The following is a 26,271-nucleotide window of genomic DNA, read 5'->3' on the forward strand; positions in this document are numbered from 1 at the left end:
TTTTAAGGTGATCTTTATCATACCTGAGGGAGAAAATCTGGAAAAAAGGGAAATTTATTGCCAGGGGATTAAGGGAAATTTACTCCGCTCCACCTCTCTGCAAATCATCAGCACCAGACCGGGAACATAGAAAACAGGAACCGGGTTTACTGTATGAGCAGAATAAGCAAATTCTTGGGAATAGTGGACTACAAGGTTACCCGGGTAGAGGTTTTGGTTGAGGTTGGGTTGCGGTTCCGTTTCAGGTTCCATTTGATTTTCCTTGGAGTCCGAATCAGCAACAAAGTTTGAAAGTTTAGTCTTTACTAGGGGAAGGTTCGGAAGAGAAGGAACGCAGGGCACTGATGAGGTGGAATAGTGCGGTGAGGAAACAACTGGGGCGGAAGAACCTGGATCCGAAACGGAAACGTTGTCTTAGAGAACGGGTCGGTCCTTGGGTCGTGGGTCGCGTTGGTGTGTGTTGTCGGAGTTGTCTAATCTGAAGAGGTAATCGAGTACTTCCGAGACCATGGAAGAGGCTTCAGAGCGGCCACGCTCAAGACCCGAAACGCCACCGTTTAGTGCCTCAAGGAACCAGTTCTCGCGTTTGGCTGAGCCGTTAAATAGCGAGCTAATGCTACTGGTTCGAGAATCTTCCCCTTCGGGGAAGAGGAAGAGCCGAAGCTGCGCCAATCGCGGGTTCTAATTTTGTGCCACGCGGTTAATGGCGTTGTGATATGTGTGGATGGGTTTCTTCTCTGGAGCGCAATTTAGGGTTGAGTTTTGTTATGGTTGGCGGTGGCGGATTGCGCGAGAGGTTGGTGGTGGCGGGCTTGCGTGAGGACGAAGTTGAAGGGGAAGGTGGTGGTGGAAGAGGAGAGAAGGAGAAGAGGGTGGTGAATAGTGGCACACCGTGAACGTGGCACAAGATTACTGTGAAGCTGGTATCATGTGTGGCATATCGTTAGCCACGTCAGATTAAATTTAACGGCGTTAGTTTTTGAGGACCAAAAATTATGATTTCCTTAAGGAGAGGATCAAAACGTACAAAGTTTGAAATAGGGACGAAAAACAAAATCGCTTGATAGTTGAGGGACTAAAAACATATTTAACCCTTAATTTTTTGATTTGTCATCACGTTAAAATTTTTGTTCCGACAGTGATTAAGTACAAGAAGGCTAGAGTAAGGGGATGAAGTGAATGTATAGGCTAGACCTGCCTCTTGAATATGAAGTGAATGTTATTTTTAATGTTAGTTATCTTATTCTTTTTGCAAGTAGCATAGGTGATGAGGCAAATCCTCTAGATTTGAGGATAAATCCTTTTGAAGAAGGAGAAGATGATGAAAAACCCCTAGCCAAGAGACCAACAACAAGAGCTATTGTCAAGCATATATAAGAAGAGTTGGTTTCAACTGAGCTTTTAGTATGCCAAGCTCTTAATCTTATAAGCCAACATTGTCTGCAATTAGTCAAATAGATTTGTATTAGGCCTTGTATTTTGGGCCAAACAATATAAGATTTATGGACCTAGTATTTGGGCTTTGAGCTTAGTACTATTGTTTTTGTGTGTGAGACATGAATTAGGGTTTGTTTGGGATAGTTTAGGCTTCATGCAACCTTAAAATGAGTAACTTTTCAGAATCAATTTCAAAACTAGTTTTTTGTGTGCCTAATTTGAGTTTAGTCATGTGCTTTTAAACAATTTTAAAGCCTAAAAAAATTAGTTGGCTGAGATCTTTATCACACATTGGGAGAAGAAAAATTCTCAAAGATTTGATTCTAGATTTCTAGGATCCTAATCATCTTGGTGTGTGTATATGTTCTAGATTTTATTGTATGTTTAAGTATTTCCATTGAGTCTTATTACAAGCTTTTATTGTGTTATTCTTGTTACTAGTTTTGTCACATGATTTTTCTTCTTTAGCGTTTAACTTTACTTGCTTTTAGTGCCTTTTACTTACTTCTTTAGGTTCTTGAATTTGTGTATTTCTTGAGATTGATTAATCACCTAAACACCCTGTAATTTCTAAAATGAATATGGGTTTTTATCACATTGGAAATAACATAATGTGAATTGAAAGTTCACCTATTTAATCTACTTAATGTTCAATTTAAGAATTGGATTGACGAAGAATTAATATTCTAAAAAATTTATAAAACAAAATTTGAAGAAACTAGATTCTAGAGTTAGTATTTACATTGAAAAAGTAAAATCCCATAGATTTGTATATTCTCTATTGACTTTGAATATATATGATGTGGCCATGAGAGAAAAGGAGGGGAACTTATCTTTTTCTCTAGTATCCTTGTTCACAAATGTAGCTATCAAAAGGGTCCAGTCTAAGCTTTAATGCAACCTAAAAGGAGTTGAGATATGTTACCTATTACTACTCACAAGCCTTTAAGTGATTGATATTTTAGTTGCTAATCCATATCAATTTTCTGCAAACAAACAACAGGCAAGAGAATCATGTTGATATTCATCGTGAGCTATGTATCAGATTCTGACAATTCGAGAAATAGTGTACTATTAGCAGAGCATGACCAAATATGATTGTGTTTTTCTGTGCCCTTTTGCAATCATAATTTGAAAAAAGAAGTTGGAAGAATTAGAAATGGCACAACTAAATGGTTACTGGCTATTTCTTGGGAGGCATAGTTTCTGAAACTAAAAAAGAAAAATTGAATTTGATGTCTCTTTCTTTGAACCCAATTAACAGAACGGTTTGGTAGTTACTGGTTATCTGTTGCTGTATACTATACAAAATATCTGTGTTTCCAAGAATTATGGGCTTCATGTTTGATTTTGAAAGTTCAGTAGTTTCATTGCAACACATTCTTAAATTGAGTGATGAACTTCTTTTCTTGGATAACAAAATACAAAGTTGTTTCAATATGTTGAAATAACATTATGTCAATTACCGCGTAAGAGATATTATTAAATGAAACTTTTGTATGAATTAATGAAAGTAGAACAGGATGTGTGACAAAGTTAATTAGGCCAAGCTCAACTATGATGTTTACTTGAATGACTTAAAGAGTTCCTTTCTTAAACATTAACAAGTAAAATAATTAAACTACAAAATTATTTTAGAACAAAAGACACTAACACAACAGCTTATTCATTAGTTCTCATCCATTCATTTGAAATGAAGTCCGAAAACAGAAACCAAAATTACAGGGTGATGGAATCTCAAAAAGAGAAAAGGAAATGGGAATTTGGTTTAAGTACAAAGCAACAAAGTGGGGTGGTTACAAATTATGGAAACTTAGTAGCCTGGTGGCTTGTAGGCAATGAAACTGATGCACTGGACTTGACGAACGTTGTCAAAACCAATGATACGGACGAAGCCGTCGGGGTGGGCAGTGCTGGCCTCTTGAACCTCCTTCAAAACCTGAGAAGAATCAGTGCACCCATACATAGGCAGCTTCCACATGGTCCAGTACCTTCCATCATAGTATCCAGGTGACCTGTTGTTCGCACGATGTGGGAAAGCGTCCTATAAACAAACACATCATTACCATCAAAACTCAAAACTAAAATTCAACCAAAGGGCTTCCAAGAAATTTACCGTTGCATTTAACTCGAATTCCAAGCAAGGGACCCATCCGCTCCTAAGAAGGTAGTCTACTTCCTTAGCAAGCTGTTCCTGAGTCAGGTCTGGCAGGTAAGACAGAGTCTCGAACTTCTTCTTCCCAACTGTCGGCCACACCTACCCATTTCCATCATGATTTCAGTAACCTTTTCTATACCCTAAACATCCATCTAACATATAATTCCAATCGATTTCTTACCTGCATGCATTGCACTCTTCCACCGTTGTTTGCAACCGAAGTAATGTCATTGTTTGTCTTCCTGGTTGGGAACCCACCCAAGGACTTCAGCCCAGTGAACGGAGCCACCATGCCGGCACCGGCACGGTTAACGGTGGTAACAGCCGGAGAGGAGATCATTGATGAAGCCATTTCCTTCACCTTCTTACTTCTGAATCACTTGCAGTTCTGCTGCTAGATGGCCAAGCTTCTTCTCCTTCTTGCTATATATAATAGTGTGATCTGTTCAGTATTAATCCAATGGTTTCAAATGGAAGGGATCTGTTCCTGACATGTTACAACCGTTGGATTCTATAAGTGATGACATTACAGCATATTGTCCACACGAGTAAGGAAAATATTTGAATGGTAGCCTTATCGTTAGGTACCATGTGGAACTGACACGTGGAACAGGTTCCATTATCTTATCCCTTCCTTGGAAGAACGTAAATGTGTGATGCTGGTGGAATTGATATTTTTTGTGAGTGGTTTGTACTAATGTGCCTTCATTCCATTTTACCTTAACTATTTTCTGACCACCATTTCTCATTTATGGGTTAAGTGAATAAATACCCTTTGTCTCTTTGTTACATGTTACAGTAGTATTTTATATTTTAAAGGAGATTTTGAATTGGAAAAAAACAATAGAACCATATAAACTGACACCCTTATCCCTTTTGTTGTATAGCTGCAAACATGCTTCTCTCTGCACCTTAGGTTGGTTAATTCATAAAATATTACTAAAAATGTTCATTGGTTTGTATGTTATTTGTTAGTTTTGTTTAAGAGCAATGTAGATAAGCATAATGTGTATATGGTATAGAAAGGTTGGCAGATGATGGGGCTTATCATTCTTGGTTGATTAATGACCAAGCATACATTTTGAAAACATAATATCCACAAATAGCTATGGTCATCAGTAAATCCATGAACTCAACCAAACAATTCACAACAACCTTATCTTAAAATACACTGCATGAGATAACTATAAAACACAAAATCAAAGGTATTTAATGAAGTTCAAAGAGTATGACTGTCATAATTTAGTATGGCAAAATATGACAAAATGCCACTGCCAATAAGAGAAACAGGCGACAAATGTTCGGTATGGAAGTTCATGACTGGAAAGAAGATAGATATAGATGAAAATGGTTAATGGTTGAAAATTTCAGTTCTGGGAACTGTAAAATTATCAGTTTTGTATAACAGCTTGTTTACAAACTGTTAGTTCCAGATTGTTCTCAAAGAATTTTGGCTCAGTTATACTCTAGCAGGGGGACTTGTTACTCTTTCTTCTGAGCTACATCTTTGTCTGGTTGTAATAATTTTTCTCATTCATATCCCCACAAAAACAGAAGACAAAAATCTACGTGATTTAATGCTATTCAACTCAGTTAATGGTTCAAAAATGAATAAAAGGAGAGTAAGGAATCAGGGAATATATAAAAGGAACCATTGTTGACAATACAAATGAAAAAAGCTTCTGATATTTTCTGCATAATAACAGAATACAAATTTACTATATGAATGCTTCATTGTTGACAGAAAATATGTATCTCTTTTGATCATTCCTTCCCATTTCAAATCATGTACCCCAAATACTTCCTCCATCTTCAGCAGCACTTTTCTATCCACTGAATTCCTTATTCAACCAAAACTATTAAAATTTTACAGTGGAAACAGAATTTGAGTTATCCACTCTGTGAATAAAGCAAATAGCAAACAGCTTTTTCACTCTACCTTTTACTCATTACACTAAATAACTCTTCCTTTTTTCACCAATTCATCTTTATTAGCTTCTAAAATTCTGTCAAATTGGAAACTTTCTTTGAAGATATTGGCAAACACTTATCCAACCTGCTTTCAGAACTCAATCTTATCCAACTGTCATCTGACACATTTTCTTACACAGCTTTGGATAAAAGTATTAGGCACAATATGATACATATAGTATATAACAAATAAGATAGAGATGGAAAAGTATAAACAAAGTCAAATAAAACTACATTTATATACTGTATATTTTATTCATTTCTGAATTTCTACTTTTAATATTGATATATTCATTTTGATGGGCCATCTTCTTCATCCTATCATCATTGGTTGATAATCTCTAACAGAAATTAGTACACAACATAATTAATAGAAAATTCAAATTAAAATGTTATATTCAAGTTACATACATATAACTTAGACAACTTTCATATATGCATACATATTTTAGAACCAAGTCAACCAGTTTATAAGATATTACAGAATTTAAAATCCATCCAATAAATTCCACATCCATATTTCTTCAAACAGTGCTGCATATGACAAGAATTCTTAATAGATCGTGGGAAATCATGTGTCTGGATGCCACAAAATCTGAGAATGTACTTAAGTGCATAAAAAGATCCAGAAAATAAATCTATCAGTGAGTACAAGTGGGACCGAGCAGAACTAAACAAGATAAAAAAAAGTGGAAAAGGCAAAAGAAAAACAGTGGTAACTGAATGATAAGACTAAACTTATTAAGCTCAGTGATCAGACAAACTTTTAGCACCAACATTTTATCAACATATGTTCAACATATCTGACAAAGTACTAATTAGTTCTCTGACTAAAACTTTGTTAGTTTTTCATTAATTATTAGGATGTTTGGCAAATTTTTTTTATAATGGGAAAAAATGGCGGCAAAGAAACGAGACTAGAGAGATGAAGAAAGGGCAAAATGGCGATAGAGAATAGCGAGAACAATAATGGGAGCAAGTTCACCGACAACAGTGGTGGAGAAGCAAAACACAAGAGAGAAGAGCGAGAGAAAGCGCTTAGGTGATGGGGAGAAGAAGAAGATGAACAGTAGGGGTTGGTTTTCTGAAATGAATTTCTCAAAATTGTGAAACCACTTTTCATTCTAAAAAAACCCTCCACATAAGCTTTTTGTTTTTAAAAATTTATTTTAAAGGACCAATCACAATTGGAACTGATACATTGTTCTACTCAAGATCAGATTATGTTTTTACTATAACTATTAAAATGGATAACCCGTCCGATCCAACCTGACCTACCACGGGTTGATCACTTAGTGAGTCAACCTAATCCAACTCATTTATTAGTGAGTCGAAAAAATTTGAACTCGATCCGACCCATCACCGGTTGGTCAGTTAAACGGGTAGGCTCATTGAGTCACTTAACTTTTTTTCACACTCTTCTTCTGACATTCTTATAACATGTTACTTTGATCGATCAAATTGAAATAGTAATAATTAGACCAATTGATATAAAAGAAAATGAAACAAAAGAACTCTATTGTTATATATTCTAAGCTATCAAGCATAAAATTTTGCCAATTTAGTTTAATGAAACATATAACAGATGGGAACTTTTGGATAGACAACTGCAAAGTAAAGGTTGTGCGTTTTGAATAATTAATTAAATTAATTTGATTTCAATATAAAAAAATAGGATTTGAATAATTAATTTGATTTCAATAAAAAAAATAGGTGGGTTGGTGAGCCTTGGATTCAACCCGAATGAGCTGAGTTCTTAGCGAGCCGGATCAAAATTTTCACATTTTTTTCCAACCCAACCCGGCTCAAACCCGTGGTGAGCCGGGTTGGCTCACGGATTTCAACCCATTTTGACAGCATTAGTTTTTACAAAAACACTAAAACAAGTCCGATTTGAAAAGTTGAAAAACTTACTTAATGTTAAAAGTTTAAAGAATTTGGATTAATGGGAGTGTTGTGTTAATCCAACTAACATAACTGTCAATATGACAGTTAGGTTGCTCAAATGACATTTAACTTGTTTTACTGTTCATTGTGTTCATATGTGTACATAATAATGTAAGTAGTGGTTAATGAAAATTTCTCTATGCTCCTTCCATACACTTTTCTCTACCTCCTTCCATACACTTTTCTCTCTGCATAACTCTGTCGAACAGTTTAAGAGGCTAACAGGCTTTGTATTTGATATCTTTTGGGGAAAATTCAGACAGTCAATAATTTAGGATCTTGATGTGATTGTTTTTAACTTACATTTATATACTTGATTTTTATTTTTAAATTAAGAAACATGATTAAATAAAATGTGTGGTTAAGTAGATTTTATGTTAGGAAAAATGTCTCATGATGAACATATAGCCTTGAATTTTGATTACTGCATAGGTTTTCTTAAGTTTGACTTTGAGAAAGTTGTCTTTAAACTTCATTGAAGTGATTAGGCGACATGGGGTGGAGTTCCTTTTGGGGAAATCTTTATATGATGGAGATTACCACTATATATAAGGCAGAAGTTTATTATATTTCTCATCCATTTCACGTGACACCTACCAAAAGCAAGAGAAATTGTTGTATGAGATTAACATGTATCTATCTACACAGAAATTATTATAATATTCTTTATCATCACTTTTTGGGATCCTAATCAATATTTTGCATAACATATTTAAAGCATGTAATATAGGATACTTTGGAATGACACACCAGCAAATGTTTGCACAGGTCACATCCCACTCCAATGTGCAAATTGAAGCTGAAGATTCATTTCTCTGCAGCAGTTCCTGCTACTTCACTGACAGGTTCCTACAACTATTTCCACCACTGCACAGCACCTCATACCACAACCCGCATCAGTGCCAGCTTCTGGGGTGACAGAATCCTTTGGTTTTTCTCACTCTGATAAAAAATTGCACTCTTCTGCTGTCATTTTTTACAAGCCCAATGATGATGGCTACAACTGGAGGAAGTATGGGCAGAAGAGTCTACAACTAGCCTTCCTTTAGTTTGGCAAACTGATGAGTCACAGTAGGACCTTGTGTTACTGTTTTTATGAATGTTTTTTGTGAAACTTGGAGTAGTTTTGTTCTTGGATTTCTCTTTTATTAACCATGAACCTTGCCCTTCCAACCTTGCCAATTACTAACTGGTTTATGTTGTGAGAAGAATCTTCATTAGTCTGCACTAAATTCCAGATTCATTCATGATGAAATCAAGTTTTGTGCCACTCCTTTACTGTATGTTACCGTGGAGCTACATCCTTGAAATCATGTTGCACTTTGATTGTCTCTTTGGATAGTTTTATTCACTGATTCCAATCCAATCTGATGTGTATTTGATGGTTGACGAAGCTAAAATAGATTCATTGAATCTCAATGGTAAATTACTAATCCATGGACAACCAAGAGTGGCCTTGTCCTTGGGTTCTTCTTCTCTTGGTACAGAATTTTCGTTCTGTTTTCCTCCTTGATGGTTTATGCGTTTTCAGTGTGATAATGGAGAGTATGATACTCCTTCATCCTTAATCTCTGAAAATGAAATTAGATCCTGAAGTACTACAAGATAATAGGATTAAATCTGTGGACTTTAAGCCTAACTCAATCCCACAAAACTGACTTGTATGTTGAGGTTTCCACCCCACTTATATATTATAATTTGACCTTATTTCTAGTCGATGTGAGACTTCCAACACACCCCCTTCACACCGAGATATAGATGATGAGTCACCATTTGTCATTACACACTTAGCTTCCGACACCATATTTTGTTAGTGAATTGTGCTTAATTCTCAATTATTGTTGCATTTTCACTATTTGGGCTTAATTTCAAGACTAATTCTTATTCTAATTAATTTGAATTATTTGGGCTTAATTCTTTCAATTATTATTTTGCAGGACAATCACTCTTTGAAAGGTAGAGAACTTATTGCACACAAAGGCTTGACCGAACGGTCATTGCTTGACCAAACGGTATGTACTTGATCGAACGGTCTTGGAAGCTGCATGAGAGTCTTGACCGAACGGAAATCAACTGAACGGTCTGTTGAAGTCTGCACCAATCACCAGTCCCTAACTTGCATGAGTACTTGTTCAATCGAACGGTCTAAGGCATTGAATGGCCGAGCATCGCACGGTTTGTGGAACGCCTATGACGAAAGGTGCGACAATGCATGACAGAACAGTTTGTGGAAGCATACACGAATGGTCCGTGGAAGCCGACCTCAACTGTTGAACCGAACGACAAAGCCTTAGTGCATGATTTTCCCTGAACTGAACGGTATCTGATAATTCCTGCACCGAGCGGTCACAGAGCGAGCTTGTAGAGCATTGTTGAATGATCGAACGGTCTGAGCCCTTAATGACCGAACGGCCTGATGCAATGATCAGCAGCAGTGTTGGAAGCACATTTTGGGACTTCAAGAGGGTGCCCACGTCAGTAGTGTAGTTTAATTTCGTCTTAGAAGGTCAATGGGTCAAACTTTAGGACTTTGGGCCCAATTTTAGGTCATTTTGTACGGCAAACCCTCTAGAAGGGCATTTTGGTCTTTTGGTTTGTATAAAACCCTAAAAGCAGAATTCAGAGGGGAGGAGCCACCACTTTCACGTTTCTTCTTTTAGGGTTGGGAGCTTCTTCTTCTTCCTTCCCCTTAGGGGGAGGTTTTAGGTTTGCTTGCCTTTACTTTTCATGTATTGAACTCATTCTCTTTGCAATTTCATAGTTTAACCTGTTTTTGCACTCAAGCTTCTTCTTCATTTTATGTCTTTTTACTGTTCATTGCTACTCAAGTTTCTTGTTCATTACGTTTTCTGCATTTTACTGTTCATCTTCATCCTCTTTACTATTTCCTACTGCAGTCCAATTTTTACTATTCCTTTTTCGTTCCAGCATTTACATTCACATTTCTGTTTAATGTTCTCGTTCCATTTTCATCTTTTGGTTTATGTTCTGGTGTGATTTTCATCTTTTGGTTTATGTTCTGGATGTTATGTTGCTTTTGTACTCGTTTTCTAGTTTAGTTGCATTTAATTATGTTCACATTTCAATTCTGCACATCTATTGTTTCAGCATTTACCGAATTACCATTTGGTTTACGAATAACATCGTTCGGTCTCTTACATGCTTCATCGTTCGGTTGTCATTCGTACTGTTCGGCTTTTCATTACTGTTCAGTGTTACCTTTACCGTTCGGTTTTTAGCTTTTGTTGCCTGCATTTCCATTTCCTTTAGAGATCGTTCGGTCTTCGCTTTAGAGTCGTTCGGTCATCTATAGGACCATTCGGTATTTACTGTTTTCCATATTTATCTTCATGCTTTAAGTTATGTTTAATTTCGTGCTTTAAGTTCAAGTTAAATTGCATTCAAAAACACTTTCAACCCCCCCTACTACGTGTTTGTCCTAAGACTCGAACCACATTTGGTCCTTGAGAGATGACCTAGGAATCACTTCCTAGCACTATACTGCATTTTTATTTGCACATCAAATTTGATGGGCCGCGACAGCCCCATCAATAGACATCTCAAGTGTGAGAGTAGAATTAATGGGTGGTCCAATAATGGCCCGACAACAAGTGGAACAGAATGTTCACATAGATCTCGCTAGGAAAGGCTCCAACCATGGCTCTAATACCATGTTAAGAAGTGGGCTTTAAGCCTAACTCAACCCCACAAAACCTGCTTGTATGGTGAGGTTTGCACCCCACTTATATATTATAATTTTCCCTTATTTCTAGTCGATGTGAGACTTCCAACACACCCCTTTCACGCCGAGGTATAGACATCTCGAGCGTGGGAGTAGAATTAATGTGTGGTCCGATAGTGGCCCGACAACGGGTGGAACAGAATGCCCACATAGATCTTGCTAGGAAAGGCTCCAACCATGGCTCTAATACCATGTTAAGAAGTGGGATTTAAGCCTAACTCAACCCCATAAAACCGGCTTGTATGGTGAGGTTTGCACCCCACTTATATATTATAATAGATCTCGCTAGGAAAGGCTTCAACCATGGCTCTCATACCATGTTAAGAAGTGGACTTTAAGCTAACTCAACCCCACAAAACTAGCTTGTATGGTGAGGTTCGCACCCCACTTATATATTATAATTTGGCCTTATCTCTGGTCGATGTGGGACTTCCAACAAAACCAAAGGAAAAGTTTAAGCAAAACCTTTATGAACTTGTAGTAAAACTGTTTTGCAAAATATGATTATTAAATTTAGTTTTTTAATCTGATTTTGGTGTGAGAGAGTTGTCCAGATGTGTCTTGGGTGTTAAGATTTGATGGCTTGAATACTTCCTTGATAGGTTAGAGGAGATTATGATCTGAGTGGTGCAAATGAGAAAGTTGAGGATTATGGTTGCTTTGTTTCTTGTCTTTTCTTAAATCATCGTTTTTCCATCGTCTCAAATCAACATATGAGAACACAATTTCGAAATCATTCTTCGCTCGCAAATTCGCTTGAACATTACAATCTGTTCAAGCGAACACAGCCTTAGAGATGATCCATGCCACAAATTCTCTCTCAAATGTATTAAGTGTATCAAATAAAACTTATTTTTTATTACTATTTTTTTAATTGTTGACATTTGTTTTAGGTTTAAACATATGTTGGATATTCTATTTTTTATAATAAAAATAAAATAAGAAAAATTTATATTTGTTAAATTTATAAATAATATATATTTGTCAAGTTTATCAATTTTAATGTTAGAATAAAATAAAAAGTAAAGAGAGAGTATTATATACCATAGTTTAATGATATATCAGAATTTATAATTATTTATTAAGTTGTATAATAATCATTCTAAAGTAGTCCTAAGATGTTAATATAATTACAATAGCTTAAAATTAGTTTTAATAATATTTTAGTTATTAATCAAACTAAATAATTTTTAATTACATATTTATCTTCTCTAAAAGTGATCGAAATCATGTTTTTAATATATAATTATTTTATTATTATTTTTATCTTTTACTATTACTATGAAATGCCACATGTCCTTTATTATTATATTTTTATTATATTTATAATTATTTGTAGTACATCTAAAAAATGTCACAGCTTTTTTAAATTGTTTCTTTTAATTAATTTTTGTAGTATGGGTTATTGTATTTTTTTTTTAGGTTTAAACATTTGGTGTATAAAATTGTTCAATATATTCTACAAGATCTAGTGTTAATGCGTTAGTCTCAAACATTTCCAAATGTCAAAATAAGATGCAATCATTAATATTTTAAATTTGTTAAAATTTCTTCTTTTATTTAATTTTGATATTTCTGGTTATTGTGTTTGTTTTAAGTTTAAAAAGTTACATTTTGTGATGATAACATATTTCACATAACCAAACTGATATAAGAAGAGTTGGAGTCATATGTGAAAAGTGGATCTAAACTGTTATTATCATGAGTCATTGGTGAGTTTTAATAGAGTAGATGTTTTTAGGGTTTTGTATTGTGGACCTAGTTGTATAAGGTTTTCTTTTAGGTTTGTATAATACACCAAGTAGTCTACGATTTCTTTTGAACCTTATATAATGAGCCAAGTAGTTGAAGTTTTCAGTTGGGTCTTATATAATGGACCAAGTAATGTAGGGTTTTTGAACTTAGAAGAAGCCTATAAGGTGGCACACATTTAGAGAGTTGACCCTAGTCAACATGTGTCTATTTGGAGAAGGCTTACTCTCCAAGGTTGAGTGTCTCTTGGTTTTTCATCCTTGGGAGAGTAGTGTCCATATGGAGATCATTAGTGGTCATGTGTCATTCTCTTAATGGAGAGCATTTCACCTTAGTAGTGACCATGTGTATGTTAGAATCTCGCAGTAAAATAATTGTGTTTGGACAAAACCAAGAGGAGGTGAATTGATTTCTTTAATAAAAGTGTGCTTTTAAAAATTTTCCTTTTTTTATAAAATGACTTTACAATTAAAAATTGATTCATTTTAAATAATAACAAGAAAAATAAAGAGTATAAGGAAAGAAAAATAAATAGTATAGGGAAAAAGAGATTTGCACAAGTAATTTTATACATGTTCTGATAAAAGGCCCTACATCAAGTTATTAATCTCTCTAAAGAAGGATTAACCAATCACTAAAATAAACTACAACTTATAATCAAAAAGAAGATAGTTTAGATTTGGAAAACACTTCTCTTAACGACACAAGAGATGAACAATACATTCCTTGAATCACACAAGGAATGAAATATTTAAGTTACACAAAGGATGAACAACTTTTCCTAACAATCGCAACAATACTTAATAACTCAAAAAATTAGATTGATTCCACTATTTTTTCAAAATATGATTCACATTGGTTTTCTAAAGATGATTGTTATTGATTTTTTTTGTCTAAGATTTCAAATTAATCAATATAACTTCATAAATAATTTGTTAGCATCCTCACTTTTAACCAAAGTTACTTCTCAATAAAAAGAACTTTTTAGATTAATCATAACAAATTTAACTAAAGTAACTTCTCAATTAAATATTATTATGAATAATCATGTCTATTATTTTACTTCTTATATCGAGTAAAAAGTTAATTAAACAAGTAGACACTTTTTTAAAAGTGAAGACCAAGTAAACACACTACTTTAAAAGTGGAAACTACGCGAACAATTAAACTAGATAGTTATGTTTTTAATGTGACTTGTCATGTGAAAATGTCATGTTTTGCGTACTTAGGGATGCATATGGAGAGTCTAAGCCTACCTTGGAAAGGAAGCTAGCGCATTCTTAAGCTAAAGAAACCCTAACTACACACTTCACATCACAAAACCAACTTTTTAGGCCCAAACTAGACTAGTTGGCCAAAGCTCAAACAAGCCTCAAATACTAAGGTCTAAAATAAATTTATTCTAACATTTAGAGACAATGTTGGCTTATGAAAATAAGAGTTTGATCTCACTCAAGTTATATAAAATCCACTCTTTTCTTCTGCACTTGGTCATGACTGAAGCGGGAATGGATCAAACTCATTTTAATTATTCTATGAGAGTTGAAAAATAACTTGTAATGCATGTTTGTTTGATTAAATCTTTTATGGATTTGTAGGGAAATTCCTTCGTTATATTAATTAAAATTATAAAAAAAATTAACTCCACTCTTTTAGGAAAATTTGTATGTCCCCACGATCTATACTTATTATGTAAATTTAAAAAAACAAATTTAGCAATTATCTCCTCCTAGGTGCATCTTTAATTATTTTTTTTGTTTGGGAAATTATTATTTATAAATTTCAAGAATTAAACTGAAATGTCTTACAATTTTGGAGACCCACGTGAAAAAAGAAATTATTTAAGAGGAAAATAAATATGTTCTCACGTTTACCAATGTTGATTCCACATCTCCAAAATGAAAGGAGCCAAAATAGATTTACTCTTTCTGTAATAAGTCCACACCTTAAAAGAAATGAGAGAAGGAAAATTTCAAGATTACGACCTACTAATAACTAATATAATCACAATCAAAACCAGAAAATTGATTTACAATAAAACAATACAAATAGCATTCTACCCCAACAAGGGTTTCAGCAAGTTAAACCAAAAACATACCTTGTCAAAAGCTAATGTCACTCCTAAAACCAATCCACCTAAATAGAGTTGTCTGTTAAAAAGAAATGTAAAATATGTTTGACCATATGAACAAAACTGATAAGCAAATATTGAATCTTACTCCTGAAAGCACCATCTCGCGGGAAACTGAAGAAGAGGACCAAAGCAACCATCCAAATCATCATTCTTTGTTCTAAGAGACTTGGTGCCAAGAGCAATTGCCGCATGAAACAGTCTCTATAATATAAACACAACTGTTCAAAGGCTTAAGATGACTTTTAATCAGTTATGTTTATAAGACTTATTTGAATAAATTTCTCTATAAATACTTGTTTGGAGAGGAGAAAAATGAGTCAAACTCCTCGGGTACGTTAAAATCAACTTATGTACCTATACTTGTATGAAAGTTAGATGAGAGAAGCTACATAAAAGTTGATTTTAACTTACTAGAAAAGTTTAATTGATTTTATCTCCTTTTGTAAGTGATTGTGAAGAAATTTATCCAAGCAGAAGCATAAATATTGTTCTCCTACAAGAATTACTCTAGTGGCAATGATATCCAAAGGACTACCTTACCCTTCCATTGCTAACTGCTGCAAGAGGTTTAGGGTTTAGGAGGATCAGAATGCCTTCTTGGAGCAGCTGAAGGAGAGAAAGAAAGACGTTTCCTTACAGCAGCACCTCCTTTCTCAGGTGAAGGCCTTTGGATTTTGAACCTGGCCTTGGCTGAGCTTGTAGGTGCCATATAACTTGGAATGGCAGGGGAGCTAGCAAGACTCTCATCATCTCTCACTGAGGATCCTGCAATGCTGTACCGGCGATATCTCTCTGATTGAATGCTGAACATGCTTCTTGAGTCCTCATCTCCACCCCAGAACACACTACCCTTTGAGCTTGATGGCCTTACCTTGCCACTAGCAGATGGTGCCTTTGAAGGTGAAATGTGAGGGGATGGTCTTCTTGCCTTTTGGCCAAAAGGGGAAGCTCTTTTGTCATGGTTATGGTCTTGGAGAGAATAACCTTTCACAATTTCTCCTACTGTCATGGCCCTGCTTGCTGCACTCTTCACAGATCCATGATCATTGTGATCCGCAGTGCTGTGGCCATCCCATGGCCGAGTAGCCATCCACCTCTCAAACCAACTCCACCCCCATTGGGGATTGTTTGGGTCCATAAATGTGGGATTTAATGACTTTGAAGTGCCCTTCCATGTTTTCTGTTTGACAAAGTCATTAGTTATAATCTACATACATCATAATACAAAAAAGCTGTACTTTTGCTGATAAATATCTGTAAAACAATGAACAGGATCCAAGGGACAAATAGATTTATGCTGGCCTAAAGAGTGCATGAAAACTGATGTAACTATTATTAGAAGCCATCAAATAAATGGCTTTGAATCCTATATGATCAGCGTGCATTAAACAATGATCATCCCTGACAAGTTATGATGCCAGAGTATGTAATGTGCTATAGCATTCTTTGTGTGAATTGGTTTAACTAATTGGATTTCTTTAATAGGTTTGCACATATTACCTTCAGAATGCATTAATTAACTTACTGTACTAAGCTAATATTCCATTCCCATAACATATCTGTAGAATATCTGTACAATCACTAGAAAAAAGAAAGGTTGTTCCATAACGTTTTTAATCATGCTGATTCATAGTGCAGTTTAAAGAAACTGATAAATCTTACCTAGTTAAACTCTATTTCTGTTCTGCAATTTTTCATGAACAGATGTTATTTATGAGCTATTTTTTGAGTAATTAGAGAACCAGTCTACTGGCTAACGTGGGAATGTAAAATGGAGTTGTTTTTTCATTGTCTGAATTTTAGGCTTGTTACTCTCTCTATTCCACAAAAATCCAAAATAAAAATGAGAACAAATCCACAAATGAGGTAGTCTGGCCACCTGATGTGAGAATGAATAGGCCAAAGCCCTCTCTCTTCTTAAAGCTGCTTCTTGTTTGTGCAACAATTTGGCTTCAATTTGCTCCTTTGACTGCAAACTGTCATCCCATTCTTCTCCAACCTCCTGTAAAGGCATTTGTACTTCAATACACTTTCAAAAGCCAGAACTCATCATCACATATCATTCCTTCCAAGCTTATTGTTTTCAGATGAAAAGTAATAAGTTCACAAAAAAAAAGGGTGAGAAAAGACTCAACAACTTAATTTGAGAAGTGAAATAATTTGACCCCTTAATCTAAAATAGTCAATAAAGCATATCTTGAAAACTCCACTAAAAAATTCTTTTCCAGAGAATTTTCTCCCACATCTAAATTAACCCAACAAAACGCTGAAGCATAGCTCAGTTAAGAAAATCACAGTCAGGAATCTCAAGTAATAAAACAGAGGCCTTCAAGAGAACACATAATCACACTGGTTCATAATAGAAGAGGAAAACATGCACATTATGCTTACAGCAGCATGCAGGTTCTCAAGTTCTTTTTCATGTTTCTGCTGCAGTTGGCGCTGAAGAGCTTGGTTCTCTTCAGACATTCTAATTCTCCTTTCACGAATCTGAGACTGTAATCTTGCTAGAGTTTGCATACTTCGTAGGGTGCTAGAAGCTTGTCTTTTAACAGATTGCCCTTGCACTACGGTTTTCAGCCTCACCAAACCTCTCAGGGCACGCAATGCTCTTCTTGCCTATAATTTGCAAAACAAGAACAACTCGTTATATATGCAACATAAAGCAACTACATTTTAGGCACAAATTCTATTCACATTGAAGAAGCTGTTTCTCCAAAAGCTATACACCTATTGCATCTTCACAGCCTATAAACCCAAAAATTCTGTTCATAACCATGAAAACAAATGAAGTTGTGTACAAAAGGAAAATGAATACAAATTTGAAATTTCTGCAAGTCATTTGAGCTTTCATGCAAAATCCTGCAAACCCAATTACAATTAGAACTTCTGGTATAATAACCAGGTAACTGTATTATTTGGCACAAATGTAATTTAGTGGAACTCATTTTCTCTATTTTCTGTAATTACTATTGAATGCATAATTACAGCATTTCCGTATTTGTTGACAATTGAGATTTTCAAATTGCCACTTAATATTTCTGCAGTTTTTCATTTTGCTTGTTAAGTTTGGTTTTGTGAAGAAAAAGCTAGTTGTAGATGTGGGCTTATGATGTCTACATCTAGCTTAGCCATAATTTGTTGTTTGTTGTTCCCACTTTCTATCTTCTTTTATGCTTTGTTCTGTTTTTAACAGTAGTATTAGGTACAAACAACCCTTGTAATGTACACAAGTGTAATATAATACAATATCTGTTAAAACTTTTCAGTAAAACAAATACTTTAAGAAAAGAAAATAAGGTAAAATGAACGAAGTTTCTTTCATATGTTAAAATCAAGTAATACCCTTCAACAATTTTATCAAATTTCTATCGTTTAACTTGTTCAAAAAGTTATTTTTAACTTGAAAATTAGTTAATTTTAACATAAACTTGATTCAATTTACCCTCTTATTTTCTTCTTCTCCCAAGGTGCTTACTGAAAAGTTTACACGAATAGAACTTCTTTGTATCCTTCCATTTCTACAGATTCCATTCCCCCTTTTGCCATGGAAAGAAAAGACATCCGTTTTCCAAATTTGTAAAGTCCAAGTAAATAGAAAGAGAAGTAAGTAAATACCATATATCCACGAAATACAGTCTGAATCTTGACAGCTGCAATCTCTTCCATGGTCTTTCCAGTGTAATGTGGCATACTTGTGAGACGAACAACCTCTGCAGCAGCCTGAGCAGCAGCAACAGCAGCCTCTGCTGCAACAGCAGTGGCAAAAGCCAAAGAAGCAGCATGCTTGCTTTGTTCTTTCTCAGCCTCAATTAATTTAACATCTGCTGCAATTTCCCCCTCCTTGTTACTGCTTGACTTGTGACTTTTCTGTTTTTTCTTTCAATGCATAAAAAAGTAAGAGGGTAGTTTGAGATCGACACTGCTCATGAAAATCAATATTGTAAAAGAAATCAAATTCATTTTTAGAATTCTAGCAACACAAACTTCTAAATATACAGTCTGCTACTGTTGACTGAAACTCATCGAAAATCAGAAAATAAGGTCTCTCGCTTCTTTTTAAATAACTTCTACTTATGATTTCATAATTTCCAATTATAGAAATTATCTATTATTCTTAGAAATTTAACGATTTCGGTACTTCTCTTGTGAAACTCTCTCCATTTCCCACTTTTTCTAAGCTCAAACTCATTCAACTATTTTCTCAACCTTAAAAACAATAGTACCAAAATATTTAAATTTCTATGAACAGTTGAATTGCATAGAGAGGACCTCAGAAATGTGTCAAAAAAATAGTGTTGCTTTGTAATACTCGTTCTTTTTCCTTGTTCAATGAACATAATAATTAAAGTAAACCTTATCTTTTTTGGAATCTGGGCTGAAAACTTTCTTCACTGCTGAAAACCAACTTCCTTTTTTCCCCATTTGCAATTCCTGTTACTTTGACGGAAAAGGAAAGGCAAATTAGATCTCAATATCAACCCGTATAAGGGAAGAAAAAGATGACCAAACTTCTATTAAAAGTAATTAAAGTCAACACTATTGAAAACCACATGTTCCAATTAATGCACTTTGAACTCTTGAGAAAACCGTTGAAGAAAGCATAACTCATGCATAGACTTGGGAAAGGAAACGTTAATAGAGAGTAAAAATAGAACGCTGTAAACAGATCTATGACAAACGTGTTTGACTAAAAATAATCACTTATTACTTAGAAGAACCTGAAACTGAAAATGAATAGCAAAAACGCTATCCAACAAAGAAAAATAGAAGATTTCAGCAAGATTTTAGTTGTTAATGTGATGAGAGCAAATGGATAAGAACACGGTTCTAAATCTCCACTATAGAAAAGGCTTTGTTCTAATAAAAAACAACAAAAAAAGGATTGCTGTGGGAAAATGAAGAAACACCCAGATGGGATAATTTGAAAAAACCATTAAACCCATTTCAAGATTTCCAATTTTGAAAGGGAAAAACTCCAAAAGAAGGCAAATTTAGTATGCAATGGACAGGTGGAGAATGAAAAACCCATATATAGTATGAACCAATACAGGTAAAAGAGAGCAAAAGAAGAAAGTAAGAAGCCCAGTACAAAGCTACTGGTTTTGAAGGCCAAAAAACTTGAAAAGAACAAATGAGAAAAAATGGACAAATGCAAAAGGAAAGAGGAGGCAGATGAAGTGAAAAACATTCCAAGACCTTTGCATGAGAATCCCAGATTCCTGAAAATAAAACTCAAGAGTACTTGGTGTGGCAGAATAATAGAAGAAGTTGATGAGGCCCACAAGAGAAGAAGAAAGAGGGACCAGATCTTGGGTTGAAGGAAACTTCAACTACCGGGAATGGAACATAACAGTATCCACATGGTCACTGGGTCCCAATTCTGTTGCGTTTGCTGATTTTAACGTCAAACAGCAGACAAACTAAACGAAACAAAAACAAGTTACACATATTAAGCACGAAGAAATCAAAGAAAGAAGAATAAATTAACTTATGGCTGCTGTGAACTAAATGATCTATGTAATTCACGAAATTAATAAAAAGTTCTAAAAGTGTATGAATATTGATTACTATATATATTGTTTTCAAATTAGATATTTAAGTAAGAAAATTGGTCAAATATACAACAAGCTTAATGATAGAGTAAAAAACAGGTTTTAAGGTTTAGGATATATAACACAGTTTTCCTTCGCAAATCTTGTAAAATAACACACAGGTTGATGATATGTAATTCGAAAGAGTTAGAAGATGAGAAAGATTTTTGCTTTAGGTTTTTATACTCATTCATCTATAAACCAATTTATATTCACTTCTTGATCAAGACAATTGAGTTTCATTAAGTTCAAGCTAAAAGATACAAGTTAAGTATATTTTATGCCTTACTCACTCTAACATAAAAGTTGAGTATTATATGAAAAATAATAGTCACTCTTGATTAAAAACGAAATATTATTTGAAACAAAATCAATCCTACTTACATATTATAAAAATGGTGATAAGAAGATCATAAAAAGGCTAACTAAAGGAAAATTTACATCCTTAGATCATGGTTAACATCACTATTTAAGATAGCCAAAGAACACGAGAGTGTTCTATTGAGAGAAATTCATAAAAGCTGGAGTATAAGATTTCGTAAGGGTTTTCTCTTAAAACAATCCCATATGAGTCTTTAACTTTTCTTCTTCAAGATATCTTCCATTTATAAAAATCTAAAGAAAGTAGTCGTTGCAAATCCATTATGTAGTCTTGAAGTATTTTTTATTCTTCAAGATGCGTATGTTCTTGTAGCTGAAGAGAGTTTCAATAAATGTTCTGCATTCAACATTAAATGAATTTTTTTTTGAAGATATCTCTTACATACAACATGACTTATCGAACTCGGGTCATATGATTTTTTATCTCATACTGAGTAAAGCTTAAGATCGTACATGATGAATGGTCTATGCATACGTGACAAATAGTCTTTTGGAAGGAGTTGTTCACCTTTGACACACTCTTTGGGAGATTTTTTATGTTAATATTTCCTGTAAGATTGTCTAGATGGTCAAAGGAAAGAACATTCTCTACAAAAACATAGTATAAGTATTTATAAGTTAAGTTGTACTATGTAATGCAAAAAACTACAAATATATCATGTGTCTAAGTACAAGCTTATCAAACAATGATACAATGTACATTACTTTGTGTCAGTGGATATCAAATGATGTAACTGCATTTGTCATTATTTATAACTTAAACAATATAGTTTGCTTTTGCTCAAGATGAAATAAAATTTATCTGATGTAGGCTTGATAAGTTATATTAAGTATCATAATGTTTCTTCAAGTATAAGTTTGTATTAAATATTGCATGAAGAACATTTAATGAAATCCTCAACATATTAACAAATGTAGTTGAAGGACAAAACACTTCCCAAATACTCACAGACGGCTAGAAAGTGATTTGCTATCTTTCAAAGCTCTTTATAAAGTTACCCTTGAAGTAGAAAGAACTTTCTCTCAATGTCCAAACACAATCTTATGAAAGCTTAAGTAAAAAGCTTGTAATCTAGCATTTTGATAGGACATTTTATTGTTCTTTAACAACATAAAAGAGTGAACCTTGTCTTATACTCATTTTAGGATGTTAGACCACTTTTAGTTAGTAACCCTAAGTTCTTTTCGTAACATTTCTTGTAAACAAGTGTCTTAGTCAACAATGGTTGTTATTCCAAAGAATACTAAGTGTCTTAGATAGGAATGATCGTTATTCTTAGAAAAATAAGATTGGCTTTGTCAAACTAGTAGGGGAGTGAATTGGTTTTAACAACTTTTTTCTAAAATGAACCTCTTTCTGCAAAACTTTTTCAGCATAGAAAAACTAAAATGTAATTATCTGAAAATCAAATTGATACCAGAATTAGAAAAGCACAGGGGGATATAAAGAAAACAAAGCACACAAGAAATTATATTGATTCTCAATCCTACATCTAGTTCTCATTTTTTTCTCAAGAAAAATTGGTTTCATTATCAACAAAAAGTTTGTACAAAGTTAATTAGAAATTACAAACAAACTAAAGGATTATCAACCTTAATCAACTCCAAATAAAAAAGAGTATATATGTTTTATCCATCACTCTCATGCTCATCAACCACCTACTCAGGTACACCCCAACACTCACTATGCTCCTATCTTAATCACAAGTCAAAACTGAACCTAAACATAATCACTAATCTCATTCTATAATTATCATCATGTTTTATAACTCCTCAAGCTTTGTCCACGTCCAATCTTCATCAAAAGGAACTTTTTCCAGTAAAAATACACTAGAGTAATCGATTATCATAAGTGATAATTGATTATTCCTAAAACATATGCATCTACACAAAATACCTTATGATAATCGATTATCTTAGTGGTTTTACACAGCAAATCAAAAACATCTAAGAGAGTTGGAGCTAAACACGTAAAGCCTATCATACCCAAAGGTTATGGAGTTTAACTCTCGGAAAACTAAACAATGTCCAGACAATGTTGTTGACAAAAACATTCTAAAAGACTAACACTTAAAACACAAAGAAAAACATATCATGCTAAACGTTATTGTTATGAAAAGACAAAATAACAAGAAGCGTGATAGAATATTGCCCGACAAACCTTCCTCAGTGTCCTCTATTTATATATTTTTATGTTTTATTGTATATGTTTCTTAGCTCGCAAGGAGCATGAGTTACTATAAATACTCAGCTCCACTCTTGTATTTTCACTTTTAAGATGAATGAGAATTAAATTTCTAAAACCCAAAATTAATTCTTCCTTGAAAGTCAGGCTAGAGAATCTTAGGGATCCTTCTCTAGCCACCCTCCAAGCACACTACCTTCACTCTCATTTTCCATTTTCTCCATGGTGCTTTCATGAAATTCTTTCCCCTCCACGACGCACCTCACCATTCAATTCGCATCAGCCTTTCTCTCGAACACATCAACGTAGCTACATCATGCCATTCCTCAACCACGCATTCTTCCTTTGCCACAACTTTATTCAGACCGCGTCATCAGCCACATCTTCGAGTTTCTTTTCTCTAAAAGTAACATTTCAGGTTTGCTCTCATTTTCACATTTCGTCTTCCTCGAGTTTCCTTTTCTCTCTCGAGAGCTCCTCTTTCGCAAGTCATTCTTCATCACAAATTCAACATTTCTCTTCACATTTATACTTGTTTCAGCCATTATTACCATAGAAACTTCCTTTTCCACCGATTCATTTGTAATAGGGTTTCTTCCTCTTTACACCTTTTCCTCCATTTTTGACCAATTAAATCCACTTTCTCATCGATTAGAATCATTTACACCATTAAATCTTCATTTTGAACTGATTAATCGATCCAAATCAGGGTTCCATCTCCATTCTAGGGTTCCTTCGTGATTTTAGGGTTTTGCACTGCTCCATTTAAGGTTTCTTGAGTTCGTTCATAGTTTTGGTTTATTTGCTCTCTATTTCTCGTTCTTCTTCGAGTTATCGTCATTTTTCGCTGCGTCATTCACTAGAGGAAGCTTTGAAGAGTTTCAATCACGCTTGCGTAGGTTCAATCGGTCTCTCCTTGGATTGTACGTCCATCAAAGCGTTTACATCAGTCTAAACAATACCATGAGCTAAGCTATTACTTCATCCAAACGATGAAGACTTTACTCAAAACCTGGTATCTTTAGAAGAAAAGCTATGTTAGACACTACCTCTACGGTAGAAAATCAAAAAGCACTTTGTTGTTCGGAGCGAGCATTAAATGACATTAAATGTTCAACGTTCAAAAACAACAAAAGTGATAAGGGATAAGACATATTTATTGTATGCACAATCTATTATATTCTTTGCAGATGAGCTACTCTACACATATTCACAAGCTTCAAATTAAAATATCAAAAATGGATATTAGAGATAAAAGAGATACTCAAAGAATGTTTTCCACATGAAGCGGTGTCTAAAAGAAAGTACAACCTACTTCAAGCAAAGTACTGAAAAATCATGTCTACTTTGACAAATTGACTTTAACTAGATAGTTTTTGTACACGAAGAAAGAGAGGACAAAGAATCAAGGCCAAGACTTGTTCTAACGGAAAATTATCCAAAAAAACCTTTAAATAGAAGATCTTTAAAATGTAGAATCAAGATAATAGCATACAATGAAACATTCATCCTTTGAGAAGCATTCAAAAGAAAAGTTCATAAAGAGCTTAAGAAAAACAAAATATCTGAGCAGAAAAAGAGAATAAGAGAAAAGAAGAAAGGTAATACTCTCGATATTCATTGCAATATTGCTTACTGATTATAAGAAAGAGAGAAAAAGAAAAACACAATCGAGTGTTCAGACTATATGGTATTATAATCACATCCTCTCTGTGAGAGTGATAGTCTTGACGACTTGTAAACAATCTTTGATTGCAAATCTGAAGAGAATTAAAACAGTTGTTGAACTCAGTTGAGTTAAGGAAACCCCCAATTATCATAACTTTGTTCCCCCTTCGCATCAAACCCTATTATGGGATAACCCAACAAAACCATACATACATTCATAGGGAAAACTCAACACAACCATGATATAACCCTATCATCATGCAAAACATATTCTCATACATCCACATGCATCAAAACAACTTTCAAGATAATCAAAAGCAAACCCTGAGCATCATTAAGAAAACAAATAATGGTAAGCTTCCTCATACCTTGGTCAATACTAGGGTTTTATCTAACTCCAAAAATATTCACGAGTCCTCCCTTGCACTAAGGTTTTCTACAGCTTTTCTTCTTTTCTCCTAGAAACGTCTCTTCTCTCCCTTATCTCTCTCAATATCATTTTTAGAAATAGGGTAGCAATATGCAAACCCTTTTTACTCTCCTCATTTTTTCTTTTATTATATATCTATCTTTTCTATTAAAATAAAATCTCTCACTTAATCTTCTCTTATAAAACCACCATCATGCAAAACATATTCTCATATATCAACATGCATCAAAACAACATTACCTTTCAAGATAATCAAAAGCAAACCCTAAGCATCATTCAAACAAATAATGGTAAGTTTCCACATACCTTCGCCAATAGTAGGATTTTATCTAACTCCAAAAACATCATAAATCCTCTCTTGTACTAAGGTTTTCTACATATCTTCCTTTTTTTTCTCCTAGAAACCTCTCTTCTCTACCTTATCTATCTCAATTTCATTTTTAGAATTAGAGTAGCAATATGAAAACTCTTTTTATTCTTCACCTTTTTATCTTTCTTCTATTCTATCTCTATCTTTTTTATTAAAATAAAATCTCTCACTTAATCTATAAAACCACCAAGATTTCTTCTTTTATTTTCTCCTAACTACTTTTTTAAAATATCAACAACTACTAAATCTTCTAAGATTCATGTAATCACCCTTTAAAGTTTTAGATTTTATTTCATTTTTTTACTTTCTACACCCCCTAAAATAATTTATGCACCATTTAATAAAGGTAAAACAACCTTTTTGCTCCTAGGCCAAAAATATAATTAAAATCTAAGTTTTTGTTAAACTCTTCTTCGTAGGAATTGAACCCACATCCATTCCATCCTAAAAAATATTCCTACCAACAAACTAACACATCATATTGGTAATATCACATACACAC

The 26,271-nt window shown here is 34.1% G+C and overlaps 2 protein-coding genes across 10 annotated transcripts; both read right to left on the reverse strand.

Annotated features, from left to right (window-relative positions):
• Positions 1-3,087: 3,087 nt before the first annotated feature.
• On the reverse strand, positions 3,088-4,007 carry LOC108346111 (ribulose bisphosphate carboxylase small subunit, chloroplastic 1). The gene is made up of 3 exons (XM_017585094.2): positions 3,777-4,007; positions 3,554-3,694; positions 3,088-3,481 (listed from the first exon to the last, which is right to left on the reverse strand). The coding sequence occupies exons 1-3, from the start codon at positions 3,945-3,947 to the stop codon at positions 3,251-3,253; spliced, it is 543 nt and encodes a 180-aa protein (XP_017440583.1). The 5' UTR covers positions 3,948-4,007; the 3' UTR covers positions 3,088-3,250.
• Positions 4,008-15,008: 11,001 nt separating this feature from the next.
• Positions 15,009-20,509, reverse strand: LOC108343901 (protein IQ-DOMAIN 3). Of its 9 annotated transcripts, none has more exons than XR_008245034.1 (8): positions 20,341-20,509; positions 19,498-19,575; positions 18,760-19,020; positions 17,533-17,760; positions 17,021-17,143; positions 15,677-16,321; positions 15,227-15,342; positions 15,009-15,143 (listed from the first exon to the last, which is right to left on the reverse strand). XR_008245034.1 is itself a non-coding variant. In XM_017582336.2 (7 exons), the coding sequence occupies exons 2-6, from the start codon at positions 19,564-19,566 to the stop codon at positions 15,710-15,712; spliced, it is 1,293 nt and encodes a 430-aa protein (XP_017437825.1). In that variant the 5' UTR covers positions 19,567-19,575; positions 20,341-20,509; the 3' UTR covers positions 15,009-15,359; positions 15,682-15,709. The 9 variants fall into 9 exon arrangements, 7 of the variants coding, with proteins under 7 accessions (XP_017437825.1, XP_017437826.1, XP_052723590.1 ...); XR_008245033.1 differs by having other exon boundaries at positions 15,682-16,321; positions 20,341-20,508; XM_017582336.2 differs by having other exon boundaries at positions 15,009-15,359; positions 15,682-16,321.
• Positions 20,510-26,271: the final 5,762 nt, after the last annotated feature.

The sequence above is a fragment of the Vigna angularis genome, chromosome 8, assembly GCF_016808095.1.
Source record: "Vigna angularis cultivar LongXiaoDou No.4 chromosome 8, ASM1680809v1, whole genome shotgun sequence".
NCBI lineage: Eukaryota > Viridiplantae > Streptophyta > Magnoliopsida > Fabales > Fabaceae > Vigna > Vigna angularis.

Bases quoted from the DNA above. Each gene is read 5' to 3' on its own strand.
- LOC108343901 (XM_017582336.2), bottom strand. From the start codon at position 19,566: ATGGGGAAAAAAGGAAGTTGGTTTTCAGCAGTGAAGAAAGTTTTCAGC. The intron at 19,021-19,497 runs GTTTACTTTAAT...ATGCATTGAAAG, and splicing joins CAGATTCCAAAAAAGATAAG to AAAAAACAGAAAAGTCACAA. The intron at 17,144-17,532 runs GTAAGCATAATG...ATGCCTTTACAG, and splicing joins TTGAGAACCTGCATGCTGCT to GAGGTTGGAGAAGAATGGGA.
- LOC108346111 (XM_017585094.2), bottom strand. From the start codon at position 3,947: ATGGCTTCATCAATGATCTCCTCTCCGGCTGTTACCACCGTTAACCGT. The intron at 3,695-3,776 runs GTAAGAAATCGA...GGAAATGGGTAG, and splicing joins GAAGAGTGCAATGCATGCAG to GTGTGGCCGACAGTTGGGAA. The intron at 3,482-3,553 runs GTAAATTTCTTG...GTTTGTTTATAG, and splicing joins AATTCGAGTTAAATGCAACG to GACGCTTTCCCACATCGTGC.